The sequence below is a fragment of the Rhineura floridana genome, chromosome 8, assembly GCF_030035675.1.
Source record: "Rhineura floridana isolate rRhiFlo1 chromosome 8, rRhiFlo1.hap2, whole genome shotgun sequence".
Classification (NCBI taxonomy): domain Eukaryota; kingdom Metazoa; phylum Chordata; class Lepidosauria; order Squamata; family Rhineuridae; genus Rhineura; species Rhineura floridana.
The window spans coordinates 40,603,491-40,620,101 of NC_084487.1; the positions used below are offsets into that span (position 1 = coordinate 40,603,491).

The 16,611-nt window shown below is 42.8% G+C and overlaps 1 protein-coding gene across 7 annotated transcripts in view; it reads left to right on the top strand.

Moving 5' to 3' along the window:
- The first annotated feature begins 5,111 nt into the window (after positions 1 to 5,111).
- TOM1 (target of myb1 membrane trafficking protein) overlaps positions 5,112 to 16,611 on the top strand; it is a 34,994-nt gene continuing 23,494 nt past the window's right edge. The window contains exons 1-5 of one of the 7 annotated variants that reach the window (XM_061638988.1): positions 5,859 to 5,962; positions 10,356 to 10,483; positions 12,837 to 12,921; positions 15,357 to 15,435; positions 16,270 to 16,419. In XM_061638988.1, coding sequence (XP_061494972.1) covers positions 12,884 to 12,921; positions 15,357 to 15,435; positions 16,270 to 16,419 — 267 coding nt within the window. In that variant the 5' untranslated portion in view covers positions 5,859 to 5,962; positions 10,356 to 10,483; positions 12,837 to 12,883. The other 6 variants (XM_061638982.1, XM_061638983.1, XM_061638987.1 and 3 more) reach the window with 6 other exon arrangements.

Genomic DNA, 16,611 nt, shown 5'->3' on the forward strand with positions numbered 1-16,611 from the left:
CTGACCAATGCTTTCATATTATTGAATTACAAATGGTACATTGTAATTTCATTCTGTATGACATTTTACTTTGAAACGCGGAAACTCAAAATCAATTACTGTCAGGTGACATTGGTTTTATGTTGGGAAATGTTTGTAAGAAACATAAAAAACTGAAACATGCTGCTAATATAAGGATTCAATCCCTGTGCTGTAGAAGCTCCCAGTTTACACAGATGAAAGAAATTGCCCTATCAAGAACACAATTACCTTACCATTGGCCTCCACCTGTGAACCATTAAAGTTGCTGTCAAATTGTCAGGATAAAACCCCCACTGTTGAAGGATCATTGCTCACCTGTGAATCAGAAGGAGAATAAAGACCAAGGAGCATTCTACAGCAGTGAGAGAGAATGCAATACAAATGCATAGTTTAGGAAAAGGGTACAAAATAATATCCAACTGGTTGGATATCCCAGTGAGCACAGTTGGATAAATAATCAGGAAGTGGAAACTGCATCACACCACCCAGGCACTGTCAAGAAAAGGCCAGCTCTCAAAACTCAGCGCTCGAACAAGAAGGAGACTTGTGAGAGAAGCCACAGAGAGGCTAACCATCACTGAAGGAGCTACAGTGGCTGGGAGTGGTGTAATGGTGCACCAGTCAGCCATATCAAGAGGTCTGCATAACACCGGCCTGTATGGGAGGGTGGCAAGAAAGAAGCCATTACTCAAAAAGTGCCATATGAAAGCACATCTGCAGTTTGCCAGAAAGCATGAGAGTGCCCCAGCTGTGATGTGGGAAAAGGTTTGTGGTCAAATGAAACCAAGATAGAGTTTTTTGAAAGCGCTATGTGTGGCACAAACCTAACACTGCCCATGCCGCAAGACACACCATCCCTACAGTGAAGTATGGTGGTGGCAGCATCATGTTGGGATGCTTCTCATCAGCAGGGACTGGGTATATTGTTAAAATCGAAGGAAGAATGGATGGAGCAAAATACAGGGAAATACTGCAACAGACCCTGCTTCAGTCCACTAAAAAATGGAGGCTTGGGAGAAAATTCACTTTTCAGCAGGACAATGATCCCAGGTACAAGGCCAAAGCAACATTGGAGTGGCTCAAGAACAAATAGGTTAATGTTCTACAGTGGCCCAGTCAAAGTCCTGATCTCAATGCCATTGAGAATCTGTGGTGCTCTTTCAAAATTGCGGTCCACAAGCAACATCCAACCAATCTGAACAACCTGGAGCGAATCTGCCAAGAAGAATGGGCCAAAATCCCTCCAACACTGTGTTTAAAGCTGGTACATACCTACCCCAAAAGACTTAAAGTTTTTATTGCAGCAAAAGGTGGATCTACCAAATATTAATGTTTGGGGGTTGAATACTTATGCAAGCAACATGTTTCAGTTTTTTGTTTCTTACAAACATTTCCCAACATAAAACCAATGTCACCTTATCATAATTGATTTTGAGTTTCTGTGTTTCAAAATAAAATATCATACAGAACAAAATTACAATGTACTATTTTAATTCAGTAATATGAGAGCATTGGTCAGGAGTCTGAGTACCTTTGCAAGGCACTGTATGTGCAATTTTTCAAGAGTATGGTGCAAAATGCAGTATTTCAACACCATCTGCTAGATACCTGCTTACAGTATTTTGAAACATGTATGAGGAAGACTAACTCAAAGCAAAACTGTTCCTGAATGTTTCAACTTACCAGGCAAACTCCTGCTTGTTAGGTAAAAGTGACCTAGCAAGAGAGGCTTGTGGGGAGTCACTTCTTCCCATGTTATTTCATTATCTATGGACTTGATTTACTGAAAATTACTAGAATTCATTCTATGTTTTTAGAGTAAAATGCTTAAGAAATTGTGATATTGTACTCTAGTACCTGAAACTAGTCATTTCTATACGAGTTTATTACTGGCTTTCAAACTTCTTGTTTTGCAAAAAAAGTGGTTCTGCATGATGCTGATTATTTGGATCTATTCCAATCCAGTTTTAGGCCTGGATTTGGGACAGAAACAGTCTTGGTCATCCTGATGAATGATTTGCACCAAAGAATAAGATTGAAGGAGGAGTGCTACCTTATTAGTTCTCATGGACCTCTTGGTGACTTTTGGTACCATTTAACATGATATCCTTCTGGACTGCTTGTCCAGGCTGGGCTTAAGATGCTTGGGTTTGGACCTTCCTAGTTGAGTGTTTCCAGAAACTAGTACTAAGGGCCTTGTGATCTACCCTGTAGCCAGGGGTCAATATTGTCTCATGCTTTTTAACACTTACATGACACTGCTGATAGGAATCATTCAGAAGTTTGAGCTGCAGTGTCGTCAATAGGCTGACAACACCCATCTCTACCTCTCTTCCATCTCCATATCCCAGGAAGGCTGTAGAAGTCATAAACCAGTGCTTGGAAGCAGCTTTGGAATGAATGAAGGCAATGAACAAGTTCAATCTGAGCTGCTGCGAATTGGAAGATCTGCTCTGGAAGGTGGCGTACTGCTGGACTTAGTGGGGGTGGCCCAGATGGCATCAGTAATCAAGAGTGCATTTTGTCAGCTTTGGTTGGTGCAGCAGCTGCGGCTATATCTAAAGAGGGCTGACCTAGCCACACCCTAGCTTGGTTGTAATTTGCTCAATGTGGAACTGCCTTTAAAGACAGTACAAAAACTTCAGCTGATGCAAAATGTGACCAGATTCCCAGCAGGTCACAGTTGGATCACGTAACAGCATTGCTACACCACCTGCACTGGTCGCCAGTGTTTTGAGCACAATTTAAAATGTCGTTTCACCTTTGCAAGCCTTAAAACCGAGACACTTGAAAGACCATCATCATCCTTATCAATCTGCCTACACTTTAGGATTAATAACAATGGATCATCCTCCCCTGTCTGCCACGTCACCAAGATTGGCAGGCACAAGAGGACTTTTTTGTGGTGACCTCAAAGCTCTAGAATTACTTTCCAGCTAACACTTGGGTATCTACCCTGAAAACTTATTTCAGGCGGTCTTTACATAAATGACACTAGGGATACCTTCCCTCACCTGTTTATAAATTGCTGGTTCTGTTAAACTACTCCTTTGAATTATGTTGAGTTTTATAGAAAGAGGCATTAGAAATTTTATTGATTTTTTTTTAAAATTAAGTCTTAAAGCTGCCCTTGAGTATTACTCAGAAAGGTGACATGTGTTTTTAAATAACATTCTCTGCTTCCCTGGCTGTTATATTGCCCAGCTTGAAATACTGTCCAGTATTAAATTTTGCCTAGAAATGTGGAGCAGCTGCACTGAATCCTAGTGTTCTTATTTTAATAGCATAATAGTTCACCTATACCTTGTCAAAACTGGGAATCATGAGTGAACATTCTTGCAGCTGATTCTTTTGTTCATGAGGGAGGGGTTAGGCAAGAGTTTAACCTACTCTCAAATGAAGTTTTGGTGTAAGGGTGACTACTGAAGCATGCTATATATTAGTCTGAAAGCAATTTTAAAAGCCCTTAGAGAATGCAAACCAAGTGTTTATATTTTGCATTTTCTAGGGTGTTTGTTTTGTTCTGTTTGCAGATGAACCTGCTCCTCCCAATATTTTAGTGAGTTCTGCATTTTTTCCACCAGGCTTAAGAACATAAGAAGAGCCTGCTGGATCAGGCCAGTGGCCCATCTAGTCCAGCATCCTGTTCTCACAGTGGCCAACCAGGTGCCTGGGGGAAGCCCGCAAGCAGGACCCGAGCGCAAGAACACTCTCCCCTCCTGAGGCTTCCGGCAACTGGTTTTCAGAAGCATGCTGCCTCTGACTAGGGTGGCAGAGCACAGCCATCACAGCTAGTAGCCATTGATAGCCCTGTCCTCCATGAATTTGTCTAATCTTTTAAAGCCATCCAAGCTGGTGGCCATTACTGCATCTTGTGGGAGCAAATTCCATAGTTTAACTATGCGCTGAGTAAAGAAGTACTTCCTTTTGTCTGTCCTGAATCTTCCAACATTCAGCTTCTTTGAATGTCCACGAGTTCTAGTATTATGAGAGAGGGAGAAGAACTTTTCTCTATCCACTTTCTCAATGCCATGCATAATTTTATACATTTCTATCATGTCTCCTCTGACCCGCCTTTTCTCTAAACTAAAAAGCCCCAAATGCTGCAACCTTTCCTCGTAAGGGAGTCGCTCCATCCCCTTGATCATTCTGGTTGCCCTCTTCTGAACCTTTTCCAACTCTATAATATCCTTTTTGAGATGAGGCGACCAGAACTGTACACAGTATTCCAAATGCGGCCGCACCATAGATTTATACAACGGCATTATGATATCGGCTGTTTTATTTTCAATACCTTTCCTAATTATCGCTAGCATGGAATTTGCCTTTTTCACAGCTGCCGCACACTGGGTCGACATTTTCATTGTGCTGTCCACTACAACCCCGAGGTCTCTCTCCTGGTTGGTCACCGCCAGTTCAGACCCCATAAGCGTATATGTGAAATTAAGATTTTTTGCTCCAATATGCATACTTTTACACTTGTTTATATTGAATTGCATTTGCCATTTTTCCGCCCATTCACTCAGTTTGGAGAGGTCTTTTTGGAGCTCTTTTAAGACGCCGGTCTTCTTTATTAATCACTGTGTCCTGTTGTTCAGCCAATGCTAGCTCCAAAGTATCTTACAACAATTTACAGCTGTTTCGGCTGCTTGTTTTTTTCCCTTCCTATGCCTCTTCAGTCTGGATGGCAATTCCTTTAGCAGGCATAGCAATGATCTCCACGCGCACACACACACACACACACAAATTAAGAGATACTGTGACAACAGTACTGGACCACATCCGGAGTAGCAGCAGCTATCTTGGAAGGACAACTCTGGAGGAAGCATCTCCTCAAAAGTTAGTTTGAAAAGCCTTTAATTTCTGGAGGGGCGGGGGACGAAATGCCCAGGCAATGCTATAAATTCTGGAGTAGCCCTTCTCAGTACCTACAACTACGCTAACAGGGCGGGGGTCGCGGCCCTGTATTGTAGTCCGCTGTGACGTTACTCAGTGTCGTCTTCGTCATAAGCCAGCTGATCTTTCTCCGATGAAAGCGTTGCGCTCCCAGGCATGCTTGCTGAGGAGCGAGTCCTACTGAACTCTGTGGGGCTTACTTTCTGAGGAAGCATGTTTGGGATCGGGATCGTCTATTCCACTCGGCCCGCCTGAGACATCAGCTCCACACAGCTCATCGACATCGCCCTTCAGCTTGGAACTCGCCGGGCGCTTACGTCACGAGAGTGTGGGGGAAGGACTGGGGACACGCCTCGCTCGGTTCCGAGGCGGTCACGTGATGCCCTCTCGCGGGCCGTGTCAGCTGATCCCTGCTGAGCTGTGTGGCGGCGATGGAGTTTCTTCTGGGCAATCCTTTCAGCTCTCCCGTGGGGCAGCGTATCGGTAAGACCGCCGAATCTCGCCGCGTCCCTGATATTTACGAACACCATGAATTCGAATCTGTGGTGGGGTTTTTTTTCTTTCTTCAAGTGAGGTTCCCTCCTCAGACAGAAGCTACTGCGCGTGGGCGGTGCTTATCGTCTCCCAAGGCGAGGCCCAGGGTGTCCAAGCCAATGTGAAAACGGAATTCTTTTGATTGACAACGGATACTAGTCAATGAAGAGCGAATAGGGAGGTGGGCTCTTAGGGCAGCCCTCCTAAGCCAATCCTTGCTTATGGCGTGGGGACGGGAGGGGGTCTCTCGCACTAGATTAAAGTTTTCTTATTTAAAGGGACCGCGCCCTCTCCAGTCAGCGTCACTCCGCCTGGAACGAATGACTTTCTACCACACGACCCGGGTCCGCTACTTCCAAAGGGGCTGTCAGAGAACAATTTAGGGTGACTGCAAAGTACTTATCAGCAATCTAGAGGCCTCTGAGAATAATTCTGCTCGCCTCAGTTGCCAATTAAGGGGCACTTTATAAAGGCGTGGAGGAAGCAGCGTATGTCGCAACAGCGTTTGCTGGTAGGCCAATGGAATGGGTGGAAGTTCAGTTTGTGACTTCGTCTTCCATTTGCTCCTCCGCGCATTCCTGCAGGAAAGCTAGTAGCTGGCCAAGGCCCAACAGATAACAAAAGCTAATCCTGAAAGTTACTAGTCGCATGGTTTTTCCCAGGAGAGGATGCTCTCGGAGGTCGCTGATTCATAAGGTCGCCATAAGTCGTAGAGGCCATAAGAGGCACACAACAACAACAATTGTTTTCAGGGGATCACTAAATTTGTATGTGAGTGGGGTAGGCACAGAGCCAGCTCCAGGTTGGTGGGGTCACCGGGCACAGTGCCCTCTGGTGGACCCCTTTCTCCATGGATAGAGTTATGTGCTGGGGTGGCAGGAGGAGCACTGAGCAGATGTGTCTAGCTGTCATTTAACTTTCCCACAGTGTCCTTGCAGTATTGTGCTAGGGCATTGTGGGAAATTAAAATGGCAGTGAGACCAGTTGCCTGACCCTTTGGGCTGTCTAACCAGAAAAAGGAGGTCACTGGGGTACCCTGCTGGTAAGTCCTCTTGGGTGTTCAGCAGATATCTGATGCTGGTTTGGGTTAGAAGGCAAGCACAATTTATTCTTGAGGCAATTCTTTGGTATCTGCAGGACATTTGTTACAGGGGACTTTAAAGGTGAGGTCATGAGACGATATAACTTACTGATTTTTTGTGCTGAGAATTGCATAGAAAGAGGGACTGTAACACATTCAGAGCCACTCTGCTGCTTGCAAGAGTACTTGCTTTTGTTGTGTCTTATAAAGTGATACGTCTTTGTGGCTTTGTAGATGAAAGCATTCCCTGTGTGATTTACCTGCTGCTTCAGCTGATGAATTGCTTCCTCAGGATTCCCTGTAAATTCTAGGCAAACAGGAACACACACCCCAAAAACAAACAACAAGAAAAAAACAGCAGTGGTCTGCCTAATTCTGTATACTTTCTCCAATTTTGGTTAGTTATGGATTCACTAAAGACTGGAAGCAAATGAATGCTCCGTTCTGTCATTCATATCCATCTTCTGCAATGTTAGGTTCACTTAAGCTTCCACTGTACGTGGAAAAATACTGGAGACTAGCAACCCACTTGTATGGCTCTGGTGGCCTACTGGTGACTCAAGATCAACTATTTGGGGATCACTGTATTAAAAAATTATTTGTTGAGATGAGATACTACGTGGCTAAATGTGTGCATTTTCTGTTCAGTGTAGACGTAATTCCTTTAAGTGGTTAATGGTCTTGGAATTGTGACTGATTAATGAAGGATGATTCAGAAGTTAAAACTGGAGCAAGATATAGCATAAGGTGACAGTTCTGTTTGTAGCTATGTAATAATGTCATTGCCACGGCACACATTGATTTGCTGTACTGAGACTGTTACCAGGAGATCCACTCTGAAAAACTGAAAGTAAAGATACTGTATTAAAGACTATGTGTAGCCAATTAGGACTCTTGTCCAGTAGTTCTTGATAAATAATTTAAGTTCAAAATAAATGGAATTAAATGAAATACTATAATAATTTATTCCAGGCCATATTTCTAAAATAAAGCTTCTTTTAATCAGCAAGTTACTCTAGGGATTGAAAAACAACTTAAGAGCATTGCCCAATTCAAGAGAGGCACATATATTGTTTACCACAGTGTAATCAGCACAGAACACCATATCACAGCAAAGAGCTAAAGTGTGGTTTTAAAATTTGTATTTTACAATTCCAAAATTTGCAGGTAGTGCTGTTTGTTAACAATATGATGTTGTTCTTGATGTTTCGTCCCTGTTCCAAAATGCTTAATCTGATATTGGCTCTGAGAATCTTCACTGAAACACCCTTCCTCACACTTTTATTTTGAGGACAGTAAGTAAACATTTGGTTTCAGAGCATACCAGAGCCCCTTGAAATCTCAAATAACCTGACAAGCCTGTAAAACATAATAGTTCAATGTTATGTGATAATTTACGAGTCACCACACCCTGGTAGCAGACAAACACCCTTCTGAATTGGCTTTGAAGTTTATAAGAGTCTTGCACAAACTGCCAGCTTGGAATGTTCAACTTGCCTGTCAGATTTAGTCTCTAGCCCTCAATTTGATAACCTACAATTTGTCACGTGTGATTCGTGTGTCTCTGTCTACTGTCTGAGTCATCCTTCTGTGCAGAAGCCATGTTGCCCTGGGTTAGATTTCAGGAGGTGTGGATGGTTCTAATTACAGCTCTGGAAGCTGAGCCCGGCATCTAGAACTTTCATGTGACCAATGAATAGTCTTTGTGTTTATGTAAAGCTTCATTGAAAGAGTAAAATCCAGGATTTCCTTTCTTTTTTTATATATGAAAACTTGCTAAAAAAAATCACAGAATCCAGTCCATGGGTTTGTAAGAATAAGGAGCATAATTTGAGAGACTGGGAGAGATTAAAGTTCTAGTTTTTTAAAGTGTCACTCTGAAACAATGCTCTGAAATGCTTAGTTAGAGTGGCAGAGCAGACTTGTAGTGCGATCATCAGCTGTGTGCCTAGTTCTTTTGTAGATTGTCAGTGTTATGGAGTGTGTGGAGCTCATTCTCTGTTTTTAAAGTTGTTCCAGGGGTCCCATGTGGCAATGCTCCTTCTTTCTTCATTTGTTCTTCCTGTACACACTCAGAGGAAGAATGGGAGCAATGAGATGATCCCATTTGTTTAGGGCTACTTAAGTAGAATGTTGAAGGCTTTTCCATTTATGTATTTAGGAAGGCTGCCTATGAAACAGTGAGAGCCAGTGTCGTGTAATGGTTATAGTGTCAGACTAGGACCTGGGAGACCAGAGTTCAAATCTCCACTCAGCTGTGAACCTTGCTGGGCAATGTTGGACCAGTCACAATCTCAACCTAACCTACCTCACAGAGTTGTTGTGATGATAAAATTGAGAGTGAGCAGGAAAGGTGGAACATAAGTGTAATAATAAATAAACAGTGAAAACCCTCGAGCCAGATTTTCATATGATAAAATCAGCCCACACATGCCCCTTTTCCTTTTCCTTACAACCACATCCACCTTAACTTCAGTGGTCTTTCAGAGGGGGTGTTAACTGTCAATCCTATTGCCAGCAATTTACATAGAACAAATGATAAATTGAATCAGTAGTAATAACAGGGTGTTCTGCTTGGGTCTAAAAGAGGGGTGTTTTCAATAACTAATTTTATTTATTTTCCTTTATAATCAATTATTACAAAATAATTTCACATAATAACATACTTTTTGTTGTATTATTTAACTACACTATTTTAAATTAGCTTTAAAGGGTTTTGTGGTATAGTAGGCCTACATCATCCCTCGGGATGCCCAGTCTTGTCCCATGCTAACTAGATAGGAGAAAAACAATTACTTTCTTCCCAGAAATCTGATGGAAGCCTTCCTGTTCCAGGCTGGCAGTTGTGTTCTGTCCTCAGGTTGCACTAGCACCTCCAATGGCACAGGTTCTATCCTGGTATCCACATACTCTTGCCCTAGGTAGGTATGTGTCCAGCTTGACCAGGTCCTATATCTTCACAGACAGATAGATCCTTTTACTCCACTGCTTTCAGGAAAGACCTAAATAGGAGCAGAACTTAATAATAATAAAAATAATACTTATCATTTGTATGATACATTGAATGTATGATACATTGAAAAATTGAATTTATCATGCTTCACATTTGTTATCTCAGCAACCCTTACAACAGCCCAATAAGATATGCCAGTATTATTATATCAGTATTGTAGGTAGGGGACTGAGGCTAAAATATACTGATGTGTCTGTGATCACTAGTGTGTTTATGAGGTGCAATTTGAACTGGGGACTTCCTGGCTTGTGCTGTTAGGTTGCAATCCTATGTTTGCTTACCTGGGAGTAAGCCACACTGAACTCATAGATAGAGTTGCCAGGTTCAGGGCCTGAGACTGATCCTGTATCTTTAGGAGAAGAGAAAATCAGCCAAGTGCAGGTGTTCTTGCAACCCTGTAATGTGAAAAAACCACAAGATGGAATTCTCCCTTCCCCCTGCACAACTTTTAAAGATACAGAAGACATCTTGGAGGCCGAGCCTGGCAGTTTCAGGTTGTTGCTTGCTTTGTCCTTGGACTTCTTTGCTAATAACGTTCCTCTCTTATCAAGTATGTGCTGGTGTTGCTTTCTGCTCTGATTCTGCATGCACTTTACATGCGTCAAAATACAAGGAGTTCTTTCACCTTCCAAAGCTGTTGCTGTTGGCCAGAATAAAACTGGATTCCAGATTGGTGTATTGATAGGTTTTGCTTTGTCATTAGCCATTTGACTTGGTATGGCATCTTTGGACTTTACTTTTTCATATAATAAGCCTCTTTCTTGGTTAACCAGAGGAGTATGTGTAGATTGTTTTTATTCCTTTCTGCAGAGTAAATATTTTGGGACCTTGACAGGATCTCTTCACACTTGGGCAGAGGTTAGCGAAGTTGCAGTAAGAACTCAGGCAGAGGAAAATGGAATGGAGAAGAGTAGTAAAGTAACCTCCTTTTTCACAGGGTAAGGGGCTTGATCCGTGAGTCTTTTTACACAGGGAAGCATTCAAAAGTTGCATCCCCCACTTGCAGTCTAAAGTACCCTGTTTGATTCTCTAGACCAGGCCCATATTCCTCCCATTTCGCAAAGAAAGTGGTTACCTATACAGAATTAGGCATGCATTCAAAGATGTTCTTAGCCTTCATGTTGAAGGGAAGGAGATTTTAAAGATAATATCTTCTTAAAGAATAAGAAATACTTGTCCGTGTTTCCAGAAACTGAAGATGTACCTGCTCAGATTTATAGGCCACTTTCTGCCACTGTAGCACTTGACATCTTTTCAGTGTTACATCTACCCTGTCCCCAGCACCGTCTTTGTCTTTTGCCATGATATTCTAGGTTATTCAATAAAATAACCTAATGGAATTTGAGCATCTTTTGTTCTGAAAATAAAATTAAAGTCATCTTTTTGATTTTAAAAAAAGCTTCTAAAATCGCTAGCTTTTGACCCAGAGAATCCCAGTGCCCTTGACAGTTGATAGCAGCTATTTATCTTACCCATCACATATCTTTTTAAAGACCAGCAGCACCCTTCAAGGACCGCTGTTGCTGAGCCTTTTGATATAGATTACTTTCAGCCTTCCTTATCTCAGTGGGGACTGGCATCCTTGATTGCTTTTTAGACAGCAATGGGCTAGGGAGAAACAGTGACAGGGCCTCCTCCCTATCCCTGTCATTAGGGTTACAGAAATTCTAATGGGAAAACTTTTCCTGACATTTGCAGTGCAGGTTTGTTGGGGGAGGGGGAGGCTCAAAGTTCTGCTTATCACATACCTGTGAAAAGCCGCCCTGTGCTCCTACTGGGAGGAAGGACGGATATAAATCAAATAAATAAATAAATAAAAAGCAGAGGAGTACTTCTAGGTACAATTGGTGGCCATCCTCACCTGTACTGCCGGGTGCAATGTTTGGTTTTCCCACTACCCTGTTGGCCATTTTTACATGCTACTGTGAATAGTGGGTTGAGTTGCTCCCTCAGTTTCCCTCTTCCCTTCAGCCTTTCATTTGGTAGGCTCCCAGGTGCCTCTGCTGCTGGGTTGGTATCCAGTTTCCCTCAGAACACTGGCAGCACTCCTTTGTGGACTGACTTAGCCCATTGCCACAGGGGGTTAAGGCTGAGCTGATTACAGGGTGGAGGCGCTGGTAATAACAACTTTGTTGTTCAACACTCTGCTATAAATAACATCTCGGCAAATGCAGAAACTATTGACTGAAAGAGACACCATCAAATGAGGACTGGATTTGCCCTCACTTCATTCTGCTACCCGTTACATTCATTGGGATGTTAAAAATTAAATGGCTGATACTTTATTTTTTTGTAGGACCAAAATTAGCCAAAGACACTTTGGTAACGTCCTCCCACCCCCATTGTATGAAAATCCCACGTAACAATATGCTCCGTAATGGTGTCCCAAAATTTCCTACCTTTTCTCTCATGTGCAGGCTCCCATAGGGCAGAGCCTATTTGAAAACAAGAAGCCTGATTCCCCTCCTTCTTATAGATGCGCATTTATTTGCTCCTGATTTGGCTTAATTTAATGGGATTCCTTTGGTAGTCCTTAAGAATGTGGAAGGACCAGCTAGTCTGTCTCTGTTCTTGGAAGTTCACAAACAGGTTGCTATGTGTATTCCTTGTTGTTTGTCCCATTTCTCTGAACATGGAGATTCTAATCCTAGCTGCTGGCCATGATAGGTGTATGTTGCTTCCCTGCTGTGTCCTATAAGTACAGTGGTCTTTGCAGCACCAGAGAGGAACAAGAATGCCACTGTCTTCCTTATTCTCCCTCTAGTTCTGTACTGTAAGGAGAATCCTTACATTGCCAGAGGGTGAGCAGGCAGGCAGGGGCATGAAGAGAAAGTGGGAATGGAGCTGTCAAGTTGACTGTAGCACCAGTTACAACCCAAAGCTGCAGCTAGGTGGAGACCTGTGACCATTGCAGCAATTGCTTTAGAGGCAGTTGGTTGTAGGCTACCAGCATCTGGCTGCATGAGGGATGGAAACCTGGTACCTGTATCAGACGATGTTGTGCGGCAAAGGTATAGCTGCTGTTAGATTTGCCCCATTCAGGTGCATGGCTGCTGAGTGGCTAGTGGTGCCCAGCACAGGCCACTAATGTCATGATGACCTCACAGACTGCCAACGCTTCTTACTACATGGAGGCTATCTTTAGATCTATTTTGGGAACAGAGACTATTTTTCTTGGACATGGGATGTATACTTGGAATCTTGCCTCTTCCTTTCTTCCAGTCTCAGTTCTGTTGTATCCACCTGTCATATTTCTGAAGCAAATCTAGGGATGTTTTCTTCCTCCTCCAGAGAAAGCTACCAATGGCTCCCTACGGAATGAAGACTGGGCCCTCAACATGGAAATCTGTGATATCATTAATGAGACGGAAGAAGGGTAAGGAAGCCACTGCTAACAGGACAGGGAGCATTATCCCTGTGCTCAGGGATGCTCATTGATGGACTAGCATAGTCTGCGCTGACTGTGCATGAGTGGAAAAAGTGTCCAAGAAAAAAACTCTGAGAGTGGTAATGTAAGTCATTAGACTTAAAAGCCAAACCCTGGATCCCTTGACGCTTTCAGAAGAGAATACTGCTAGACTAACAGTCTGCTTGAAGCCTGCTGTTGTACCACTAGCTGCCAATGACACCATTAGCCATTTCCCATAATTCTTTGCCTAATGGTAAACTCCATCTTGTATCCTTTCCCTGATTTTTTTGTTTAAGCCTTTTCTTTTTTCCTTTCTCACAAAAGGCAACTCACTGTGGTTCCTTTTTTATTGCCTTCTCCCCCACCCCATTTCTCTCTCTCTCTCTGTCTCTGCCTTCTTTTCTCTCACTGGGAGTTTAATACTCTCCAGGCTGGTGACTCTGGAGACTGGAAAAATCTCAGCACCTATTCAGTGCTCTAATTTTATTTAGTTCCACCTGGAGTTCTTTTCTCTGGTATATTGATAATTTGGTAAAATCAGAGAGAAGCAACAAAGTGTGAAGTTTCCTATTCAACCCACTCCTCAGTTCCCCACCTCCAACCTATCTTTTTTCCTCATACACACACCCTGGACAACGCAGCATTGAGACATCCAGAAACCTTAGGAATGCCAAACCCATCCATGCTGAACCCTATTAATAGCTCACAGTGGGCTTGCTGGTGACCTCAGTAAGGGCAAGAACAGCATGTCATGGGAGTGGTGTTCCATGGAATGCAACACAGTGGTTACATGGTGCAGTGCCAATATCTCCCCATACGGAAACTGAGGGAAGCCACCTTGTGCTTCTCATTCATGTAACATTGAATGGCTTCAGGCCATGTCATCTGTTTCTGTCGGCAATATCGACACACCCCTGCCTTGCAGCCCTCTGTGTCTATTCCAGCCCCATGTCTTTGTCCCAACATGTGCCTAGTACAACTCTCCATCACATTCTACACACACATACACACACCCTAGTTTTTCCATTCTTGGCTATATACAATTCCATCATTGCTCATCAGATCCATTCTATTAGATTCAATATTTTACTTGGACATAGAAGATGTTGATTCATATCCTAGCTTAGCTGTGGGCTTAAAGGACATCTGAGACTACTCATTATTTCCCTAGTCTAAATTTGTTGTGAGAATAAAAGACGTGCCTCTGAAGTGGCTTAATCCATCAATACTCATGCCATAATTTTCTTTTAATCTTTAAAGAGATGCAAAGCTTGTTGTTGTTGTTGTTTTGATAAACATTGTGAAACACTTTAAATATGCAAAGTATCTTTGATGCTGTTATGATTAGTAATCCTGTTCAGGGCTAGCTCTAGGTTTGAGGGCACTCTTGGCAAACTGCCATCTGCTGGTCCCCCTCCTACATCACTGTGTCCTCCAGCACACTTACCCAGGAGCTACGCAGCAGCAGTTGTGCTTCAATTACTACTTGGCGAACTTCAACCACTTTAATGACTCCCAAAATCCATCACCTCTTGGTACAGCTGCTTCTGGCTTGTGTTTCTCCTTCTCTACACTATAGTGCATCTCATTCCTTCTTTCCCACCCCCGAAAAACAGTAGTGCAAACATAATTAACTTCTTGCCCTATGTGGGAAAGTTTGTTAGGTGTCAGTATCCAGAAAGTTCGTAAAGTGTTGATAAAGGAAGACATATCAAAATAATTGTGGTTTGCTCTGTGTGCCTTGCTTTTTTAATTCTGCATCTTCCAAAACATAGCAACAAATAGCCTGTTCACTACTCCACCTCTAAAGCTACCAGTGGAATTGATCTCAAGATTGCAGAATGAACTTGCTCTTCGAAAACAGGATAGTCTCTCTTTAGCCAAGAATGGAAAAATGGGAAGGGGTACAAGCATGATTGTAGAATGCGATGCAGAGTTGGGCATGAGTTGGGACAAAGATGTGGGGCTGGAATGGAAATGTTCTTACCTGTTTTTGCCCAACAGGTGTCCCTTTCTGACATGCTGTAGATATGACTCTTTCCTTTCACACCAAACAAGACAACAACATAGGACTTTACCTAGACATAGTTCATAAGTAACACCTTTTCTTGCACATGTCACACTTACCCGTGTCTTGCTCTTTGCATTCTTAGCACTTCTTGTTCCATTGATAACTATACTTCTGATCAATTCAAGCGAAGACACTTTGTGGGGATAGAATCCTGATGTTGTGGGAAGGGCTAGCTTAGCTAATTCAGGTGGCTGGTTGATTATTTGCCTCCGTAATAGTAGTGACTGATGAATAAAACTCACTGATCGTTATTGCCTGGCAAATTTCAGCTATGTAGTTTCTCTCCATTCTAGTGCTAGTTGTTTTGTAATCTTGCTTCTCCTTTTCTTAGGCCCAAAGATGCCTTCCGTGCAATAAAGAAAAGGATTGTAGGGAATAAGAACTTCCATGAGGTGATGCTGGCTTTGACAGTGAGTATGGTGCCCTTTACTCAATAACACAAAGTCATCTTCTGCATTTGCTTCTTACCATCTATTGGAAGGGGAGTTATGGGATAGAATGTCATTATGATCTATTGACTGTATTTACTTTGGCAACTGAAACAAAGGCAGAAATATTCTAAAGACTGTCTGTCTCAGGGATGTTTCCAGAAAAGAGGTATAACTTCTAATCTGGAATGTTAAATCTCAGATTAAGTAGTAAGAAAGTACCAAAAGACTACAAAATATGCCATTCATGTTTAGTTTAGTTGAAAGCAAGTGGAAATATACTGGGCAGCAAAACAGAATTTTGTTGGCCAAATTTGACCCATATCCTTGTCCTTACCTGCCACATGGAACTTAGAATCATAGAATAGTAGAGTTGGAAGGGGCCTATAAGGCCATCAAGTCCAACCCCCTGCACAATGCAGGAATCCAGATCAAAGCATTCCCGACAGATGGCTGCCCAGCTGCCTCTTGAATGCCTCCAGTGTTGGAGAGCTCACTACCTCTTTAGGTAATTGATACCATTGTCGTATGGCTCTAACAGTTAGGGAGTTTTTCCTGATGTCCAGTCGAAATCTGGCTTCCTGCAACTTGAGCCCATTATTCTGTGTCCTGCACTCTGAGACGATCGAGAAGAGACCCCAGCGCTCCTCTATGAGACAACCTTTCATGTACTTGAAACTTCGGGCCTTTTGCAATGGAAAAACTGATATTTCCAGTAGGGGTGGTATGTGTGTGTATTTCTAAATAGTTAATTTTCTTATGATCAGGGAAGGAGGACCTAAAGCACCTTCACTGACCTCTTATTTGACTCTACAGGTTCTTGAAACGTGTGTCAAAAACTGTGGCCACCGCTTCCATATGCTGGTTGCTAGTCAGGACTTTGTAGAAGGTGTGCTGGTGCGGACCATCCTTCCCAAAAACAATCCCCCAACCATTGTACATGACAAGGTCCTGACCCTTATACAGGTGAGTCCCGGAGCTGCGCAAGCACACACAGTTGTTGGAAGTCTCATGTCTTCCTTCATTGACAAATAGCGGCACAACAAACTGAGCAGAAAGGGAGCAAAGAAAGTCAGTTTAAACATATGTATTACAAGATGCTGTTTTGTGCATTAACTTCTCTGGCACTGTGTCTTCCCTTCAGACTCCCTGTAATGC